This window comes from Phoxinus phoxinus, assembly GCF_949152265.1.
Source record: "Phoxinus phoxinus genome assembly, chromosome: 14".
NCBI classification, from domain to species: Eukaryota; Metazoa; Chordata; class Actinopteri; order Cypriniformes; family Leuciscidae; genus Phoxinus; species Phoxinus phoxinus.
This window is the reverse complement of record NC_136889.1, coordinates 34799987-34808415: the sequence shown is the minus strand read 5'-3', so window position 1 is coordinate 34808415 and position 8429 is coordinate 34799987. Positions and strand designations below refer to the sequence as shown.

General features: G+C 39.3%; 1 protein-coding gene across 2 annotated transcripts; it reads left to right on the top strand.

Moving 5' to 3' along the window:
- The first annotated feature begins 1159 nt into the window (after window positions 1–1159).
- On the top strand, window positions 1160–8286 carry irf1a (interferon regulatory factor 1a). 2 transcript variants are annotated; one of them, XM_079634992.1, is made up of 9 exons: window positions 1160–1391; window positions 1478–1645; window positions 2643–2742; window positions 4308–4487; window positions 5867–5950; window positions 6033–6146; window positions 6224–6276; window positions 7819–7912; window positions 8024–8286. In XM_079634992.1, the coding sequence occupies exons 2-9, from the start codon at window positions 1559–1561 to the stop codon at window positions 8101–8103; spliced, it is 792 nt and encodes a 263-aa protein (XP_079491118.1). In that variant the 5' UTR covers window positions 1160–1391; window positions 1478–1558; the 3' UTR covers window positions 8104–8286. The 2 variants fall into 2 exon arrangements, with proteins under 2 accessions (XP_079491118.1, XP_079491119.1); XM_079634993.1 differs by lacking the exon at window positions 1160–1391 and having other exon boundaries at window positions 1445–1645; window positions 2577–2742.
- The last annotated feature ends 143 nt before the right edge of the window (window positions 8287–8429 follow it).

The following is an 8429-nucleotide window of genomic DNA, read 5'->3' as shown; positions in this document are numbered from 1 at the left end:
ACGCCAAGTACCGTATCAACCGAATAGCAACACCCTAACAACCACCCAGAACACCTTAGAAACCACCAAGCAACACCCTAGTAACCACCCAGAACATCTTAGCAACTGCTTAGCAACACCTTAGCAACCACCCATGTTACCATAGCAAACCACCTAGCAACACCCTGGCACTCACCCAGGATATCCTAGCAACCACTAAGCAAGACCATAGCAACCACCCAGAACAACTTAGCAAAACCCTAACAACCACCCAGAATACCGTAGAAACTGCCTAGCAACCACGCCAAGAACCGTATCAACCGAATAGCAACACCTTAACAACCACCCAGAACAACCTAGCAACGACTCAGAATCGTTGGGGGCGCATGCGCAAGTGCTGACCCCAGACGCTGGTGTGCTCGTGTGTTTGCTTATTTATTTTGAAACACCCTAGCGACCGAGTTTTGCCAGTCCAAGCACAACTTACATTTTCTTCAGGAAATGAACGTTCTACTTTGAGTTACTGTTGCCTTTCTGTCAGCTGAACCAGTCTGGTTATTCTCCTCTGACCTCTGGCATCAACAAGGCATTTTCTCCCCTGGATATGTCCTCTTTCTCTCAGACCATTCTAAACACTAGAGATGGTTGTGCCTGGAAATCCCATTAGATCAGCAGTTTCTGAAACACTCACTAATATGCCACGTTCAGTCACTTAAATCACATTTCTTCCTCATTCTGATGCTCAGTTGATCAAGTCTACATACCTAAATGCATTGAGTTGCTGGCCTGTGGTTGGCCTATTAACCAGCAGTTGAACAGGTGTACCTAATAAAGTGGCCGGTGAGAGAATATGAGCTAATATCATCATTGACCTGTATTATCAAACGGCTAATCGGAGCTGATCCAGATTGACAATGTTTTTACCTTTGATCTGCTACCAAACTACAGCCTTCTGATTGGTTGAAGAAAAGCTGTTTGTTTGTTTTATGGAAGTTTGGATGAACAGAAATCGTTGCACATGACAACAAAGGAGACCAATGATTGTTTCATTGGAAAATACCTGCGGTGCATGAAGTTCACAGGAACTCAGTCAAAGCAAAGAATGACTCACCAACATTACTGAGGCTGACTGATAAGCATCTGACGTCTTTCTCTTATGCAAATTATGCCACTATAAGAAATCTCAGAGTATTGAGCTGCACAAAGATGCTAGATTAGTTCTTCTGCAGTGCGTTAGTTCGGTTGTTTGTCCCTGCAGTAATAATTGCTCTGTGCCTAATACTGATGTATAGCAGGTTTCAGTAACTGACATCAGAAGCGTCGGATCGGCGAGGCGTGACTGAGTTCGGCCCCTCAATACCACAGAAATCATCCTGCGGTTGGAAGGAAACCCTCCAAACCGGTTTGTGCAGGTCTGAGGACGCTGAGATTTCACTTGTGACTCGAGTCAGGTGTGATGTTTCCTGTTGCTAGTGTGACTGTCAGTGATGTGTTTCAGTGAGCCGTGTGCTGCTCATGACTGCACTGAGTGAACATCTGGGGGACTCAGGAGTGAAGCACGCGGACGCCAGAACTGAAGATGCACCAGGGACGCCTGCGCCTGCGGCCGTGGCTGGAGGAACAGATCGATTCGGGCAGATATCCTGGAGTCGTGTGGCTGGACGAGGTCAGATCCGATGCTTGACACCCTATAGGGTTTGATTCATATCATTGTAAAAAATTAGCGTGATTTTAACGGCAAAATACTGTAAAAATGCTACCCTGGTAAAAAAAATTGGTTAGCAAAAAGTTTTCGTTCTATATACGATGAATAACTGTGATAGATCTAAACGTATATTTAAAGTAATTTTACAGTAACATACCGGGAAGTGGAAGTGAAAAAAAAAAGTAATGGTTTAATTTACAGTGAAATAAACGTAAATTGACATTCCCACAATTCCCTGCGTGACATGTATTTTTGGTAACACTTTATTTTGATGGTCCCTTTTGAACATTGTTAACTATAAGTAACTGTGCAACTACATGTCAACTAACTCTCATTAGAGTATTAGCAGACTGTCTGTTTAATATCTGCAAACTCTTATTGTGATGCTCCTCCAAAACACTCTACAGACTATATATTAATGTTACTTATAGACAACAGAATGTGTTAAAGGGACCATCCAAATAAAGTGAAACCGTATTTTTTGTAGCAATAACTAAGTTTCTTCTAAGCAGTCATGTACATTAGGGTTTTTACGTTACATTTATTGTTGTCAAATTAATGTTTATTGCATTTTTTTAATTTCATGTGTTACCATGATGCCGTTTAGTGTTTGTGTGAATGACACTGTGCAGCGTCTTTATATTAGCGTTGACTTTCTCATCTTGTGGAAAAGCTGTTTGTGATGAGTTTTGATTCATAATGTGACTCATCACCACTGTGATTGGTGGTTGTGGCTGTCAGTGTATTACAATTATTGTGTGTTGGTACAAAAAATATATTAGTACTTCAATAGGTTGGTAAATTAACATTATATCAGATGATTAAATACGGTTTACTGCAAGTTTAAGTTAACTCTGTAAAACCTAAAATGTTGCTACCGTATTTTTTACAGTAAAATTCTGGCAACCACAGCTGACGTAGATATTGTAGATATTTCTGTGCTCTCTTCACACTGCAGTCGGCCAGAGTTTTCCAGATTCCCTGGAAACATGCGGCCCGGCACGGCTGGAACATCGAGAAGGACGCGACTCTGTTCCGAAACTGGGCGATGCACACAGGTAAAGCGACGGACGTCTCCGATTACAGCACATGTCAAAATAATCTACAGTCTGACTCTGTAGCTTCATTAAAACAAGTGTTTCATATCATGTTGATATCTGTGAAAACACAGCCTAATCTTTCATCAACAAGATTTTCTTCATTTTTTACATTTTAGTTCAGTTGTGACATACACTCTTTTATTGGATATTTGGTGGTTCCATTGAGATCCTTTAATATCAATAGAACATTTCTTTACACTTTTAAGGTTCCAGAAGATGGTTTTCATTTGCAATGCCATAGAAGAAAAATGTTTGGTTCCCCAAAATCATTTCAGTGATCAGTTCTTAGTTATTACTATAGTAACTACTTGTAACATATGTAACAATGACTCTGTAAAATTAAGTGTTACCGAAAGAACCATTATTTTTAAAAAGGGTACAGTGGAATTTTTTTTTTTTGATGGTCCAATTAATATGGTTACTTAGTACAGTATAATGTCTAAAGTGGACCATCAAAATAAAGTGTAACCAAAGGTTCTTTAGATTGTTTTAAATGATCTGCACACTGGGAAAAACATGGTTCTTTAAAGATCTGACCACTGAAAGGTTCTTTGTGGAACCAAATATGTTATTCTATTGCGTTGCTACAAAAACCCTCTTTTGGAAACTTTATTTTTAAGAGTGTACTTGCAAATTGCCAAAAAATCATCATAATAATAGTTACACATTTTGAAGAATAATAATGCGTACTGTTAACAATCAGCTATTCACATGCATTGAACATTAGTAACCAAATGACACCAGCTGCGTTAGCATTGTCCAGGTTTTAACCGAGTGACTGCAGATTTCCTGTAGGGTCATTTCTCACTTGATGTTTCGAGTCTACTAGAAACTCATCCACAATATCTGATTCCAGACACGGCGACCCCAAAAAGCATTTGGACACTAAAGTGGCACTAAAAAGTGTCTTTTTATTAGATACAAAATATCCAACCAAGTGGCACCAGAGCTTTTCTTAGAATTAACTTTTCCGAGTCACTTTTAACTGACTGATCTCGAAGTGAAGAGAATCATAATAACTATCATCATGTTCAACATGTTATCAAATACTTTTTGTCCTCTTTTTATTGACCAATATATCTATTGCTTGATGTTTTAATAAGCTAACACACTTTATGTTGTGACTTGTTTGACTAAAAAGGTGCTGTATTTAAAATAAATGTGACTTGTTTTGATATTTTGATATATTATGCAACAATATTTTTACATTTTTAACATGTCTGAATACTTTTTGTGGTCACTGTGCCTCTGATCAGCTTCTCAGACTGTTAACACTGAGATGAGAACAGCTGAACCTTCAAGATCAGCTCGTTTAATGCCGACGTCTGCAACAATGTATACTGCATGCATTTTCACCAAACCCTCTGTAAATATTGGTTCTTTTCTCAAAATATTATTAGAGAAGTTAAATAAGGCAAGCAATAATTGGCCAGGAATACAACAGAGTTGTCCAGAAACTAGGACTGTAGATCCTGACAGCCTGATGCCAATCATGCAAACTGCTCTCCTTTCATGGGTTATAGGGAGATACAAACCTGGCATAGACAAACCTGATCCCAAGACATGGAAAGCAAACTTCCGATGCGCACTCAATTCCCTGACGGACGTCAAAGAGCTTCAAGACAAAAGCATCAAGAAAGGCCATAATGCTTTCAGAGTTTATATTCTCCTTCCACACAGCAAACCAGTAAAGAGACGCAAAGGTATTTGCTCATGTAAACTTTCTGGATAACTATTTAATATTTCTAGTTTAAACAAACATAGTGACAGAAAAAATCCATCTGTATACGTATTTAGATTTATTGATTTAGCGGACGCTTTTATCCAAATATTATAGAAGCTTGTTCCCGGAACGGAATAAAAAGGACGGAAAAAGTCACAATTGCGAGATTTAAGCTTGCAATTGCGATTAAAAAGTCAGAATTGCGAGATATAAAAAGTCAGAATTGTGAGATATAAACTTGCAAAGTCTGAATTCAATTGCGATTAAAAAAGTCAGAATTGCGAGATATAAAAAGTCAGAATTGTGAGATATAAACTTGCAAAGTCTGAATTCAATTGCGATTAAAAAAGTCAGAATTCCGAGATATAAAAAGTGAGAATTGCGAGATATAAACTTGTAATTGTGAGGAAAAAGTCTAAATTCAATTGCGATAAAAAAGTCAGAAATGCGAGACATAAACTTGCAATTGCGAGGAAAAAGTCAGAAATGCGTCATAAAAAGTGAGAATTGCGAGATATAAACTTGCAATTGTGAGAAAGTCAGAATTGCGAGATAAACTTGCAATTGCGAGGAAAAAGTCTAAATTCAATTGCGATAAAAAAGTCAGAAATGCGAGATATAAACTTGCAATTGCGAGGAAAAAGTCAGAATTGCGAGATATAAAAAGTGAGAATTGCGAGATATAAACTTGCAATTGTGAGAAAGTCAGAATTGCGAGATAAACTTGCAATTGCAAGGAAAAAGTCTGAATTAAATTGCGATAAAAAAGTCAGAAATGCAAGATATAAACTTGCAATTGCGAGGAAAAAGTGAGAATTGCGAAATATAAACTTGCAATTGCGAGGAAAAAGTGAGAATTGCGAGATAAAAAGTGAGAATTGCGAAATATAAACTTGTAATTGCGAGGAAAAAGTCAGAATTGCGAGATATAAAAAGTGAGAATTGCGAGATATAAAATTGCAATTTCGAGGAAAAAATTATAATTGCGAGATATAATGTAAGAATTGCGAGATATAAACTTGCAATTGTGAGAAAGTCAGAATTGCGAGATAAACTTGCAATTGCGAGGAAGAAGTCTGAATTCAATTGCGATAAAAAAGTCAGAAATGCGACATAAAAAGTCAGAATTGTGAGATATAAACTTGCAAATGCAATAAAAAAGTCAGAATTTAATTAACAGGGAAAAACTCGCGAGAAAAGCTTTCCTACAAAGTGACTTTTCAAAAGCAATTTGTCAAATATAGCCAACAGTGCATTTACTAACAATACTGTTTTGCATGAATTGTTCCTACATGTGAGTTGGGTCAGTTTCACTAATGCCTAAATAAGACTCGTGTGATGTGACGTGTTTCTCCTCAGCATTACGGTGTTTGGAGACCGATAGTAAAGCAGCGTCGCCTGCACCACCGACACAAAGGCACTTACCGCTGGAGAGATTCACAGGTACTTACCAATAACAGCTGGCAAACTCTAACGCCAACCTCCCTCCACTATCACCTGACCACATCTGTCCGTGTGTCCTCAGAGGCCTTCTGGAAGTTCTCCGACGACCGAGGCGGTTCCCCGGCAGAAGCGCTGAGAAAAGAGGATCTCCCCAAGTGTGTTGAGGAGGACAGAGCGGCCATCTACTGCTCACAGGGTACAGTACTGATCTTAGCTCTAGTCCACAGACGAGGACAGGCCAGTAAGGGTTAACACGACTGATTACCTCTGCAGGGCTGCAGATGAACAGAACAGAGGAGCACGAGCAGACGGAAGCAGTGCTGAAGGTAAGGGGGACCCGTGATGGACACACAAACACAAGTATCTACAACATACTTTGTGTTTGTCATCTTTCGCTCTTCTGACCAACGTAATCAATCTCTCAATACTTCTTTCCTCTTTTGGGAAGTCATGAAACTAGGCAGGCTTGTTTCTGCCACAGAATAAGACATTTTAAAAGAGAATTAGGAATGTCAGAATTGCAAGTTCGTTCAAAAAAGTTTGTTTTTAAAGTTGCTATTGGAACAATTGGAAAAGTAAAAATAATGGGCCTCATTTATAAAACGTCCATATTTATAAAAACGGTATTGAAGTGGAAAGTAGGAGAACGGCAGGTTTTTGGAAATCTCGTCGCTCTCAAGTAAAGGATTTGGACGTTGACTGGTTCTCTTTTATATGTTAATGACATTATTACCAAGGGGAAAACTGAAACCATTCAGCTGTCAATTCCAGGATCATTTCTATGACAGTTTCTACAGATCGTGTTATAAATGAAGTCCTGTGTTCGTTGTAGATTCGGTTCACCCCTATTGAAGTTTATAACTTTTTATTGGCTGTATTCTATGGAAGCTTGTTTCCGCCACAGAATAACACAATTTTAAAAGATAATTGCACATTTTTATCTCGTAATTCAGACTTCTTTATTATCAAATGTGAGTTAATATCTCTCAATTGCGTGTTATTAAGTCAAAATTGCGAGATATAAACATGCAATTCTGAGAAAAAGAGTCAGAATTTTTAGTTTATTTCCCCGCGATTGCGAATTTATATCTCAATTTTGACCTTATAGAACGCAATTCTGACATAAAAAGTAAACGCAATTCTGAGATAAAAAAAAAAAAACGCAATTACGTTTTTTATTCTGTGGCGGAAACAAGCTTCCATAGTATTCATTGCTAACTCAGGAGTCAAATTTAAAATAATCATAATATAACAGTCTGGATTTATCATCAGCTGATGGTTGAACGAAGAGATCTCAGGACGTGAAAGATTAAGGATCTCTTGAAGCTTTAATGGTGAAGCCTGGCTTCTGTCTGATAAACAGAGGAGAATCTGGATCTTATATCACAACCACCAAATCACAATGGATCTGTCTGTCCGAGAGACTGCAAGATTTCCCAATCTTCTGGCTAGCTCTTCTAACGTTTAGTTGCAACGGCTACTTATCCGGTTGAGTATATACTTAGATCGGTTAACTTTGGAACCAAAAGTTGAGTGTATCGGTTTACTCCGAGTAAACTAACCCTGGTTAAGTTCCTTATCCTGCTTTCTGGAATCCTCCCCGGTCAAGGTTGTCCTGCATCTGGATCTGCCAACCCCAGAACACAAGACTTTAATAGTCTTCACAACTGGTTTAAACTGTTCGTTTGTGTTGTGCTGAACATCATTTACTGAGTGCTCCAGGTCATAAACAATTATCATCAAATATTAGATATAATCTCTGTCAGCTCGTTGCATGCACAGGTTTTGTATTTCTTCTCAGGAAGGTTAGGCCTCATTAGCTCAGTGTTTGAGTGAGCTCCTCACGGCCGTGTGCTTTTCTCCTGCAGATTGTGGATCACCTGAAGACCTTGGACCACTGGAGTCCGTCGTACGAGGGCGACCGAGGATGGAGACCCAACTCCATGTGGATGGGATGCCTGTGTAAGAACCCCTCCTCACACCCTACACTCGAGTACTGGAGACAAACCATGTGACCACTATTAGCTGATGTAGGAGATCTGCCGTTGACCTCTGTGAACGCTCTGCTTCCAGGTGAGACGATGGAGTTCTCCGGGTACTCGCTCCAGACGGACTGCAGCACGCAGCACACCTCATCCGGCCACTACGACTGAGCAGCACCACTTGCTTTACACACTGAAGGAAAGGCACATTCTCTAATGGACACGAGCCAGATGTTTCCGGAATGATACCGAGTTCACAGTTGGGTCACTGATCACAGTGACACGAGGTTCCCAGAGAAGATATTAGCCATTTTATTTTCAAAGTCTTTAAATAAAGTTCATTCTGTGGATTCATTTGCGTGTCACCCTCATTCCCATATGAACACGAAGGCCAAAAATGTGACAAAACGTCAAGAACCGCAGGAACGTTTGATGCCGCCCGGCAGCGTGTCGTATCCTGAAAACCTTGATTAGCTGGTTAAGCGAAACTGTGAAAG

Coding starts and splice junctions, on each gene's coding strand:
- irf1a (XM_079634992.1), top strand. CDS start 1,559: ATGCACCAGGGACGCCTGCGCCTGCGGCCGTGGCTGGAGGAACAGATC. Junction 1,646..2,642: donor GAGTCGTGTGGCTGGACGAG/GTCAGATCCGAT, acceptor TTCACACTGCAG/TCGGCCAGAGTTTTCCAGAT. Junction 5,951..6,032: donor ACCGCTGGAGAGATTCACAG/GTACTTACCAAT, acceptor GTGTGTCCTCAG/AGGCCTTCTGGAAGTTCTCC.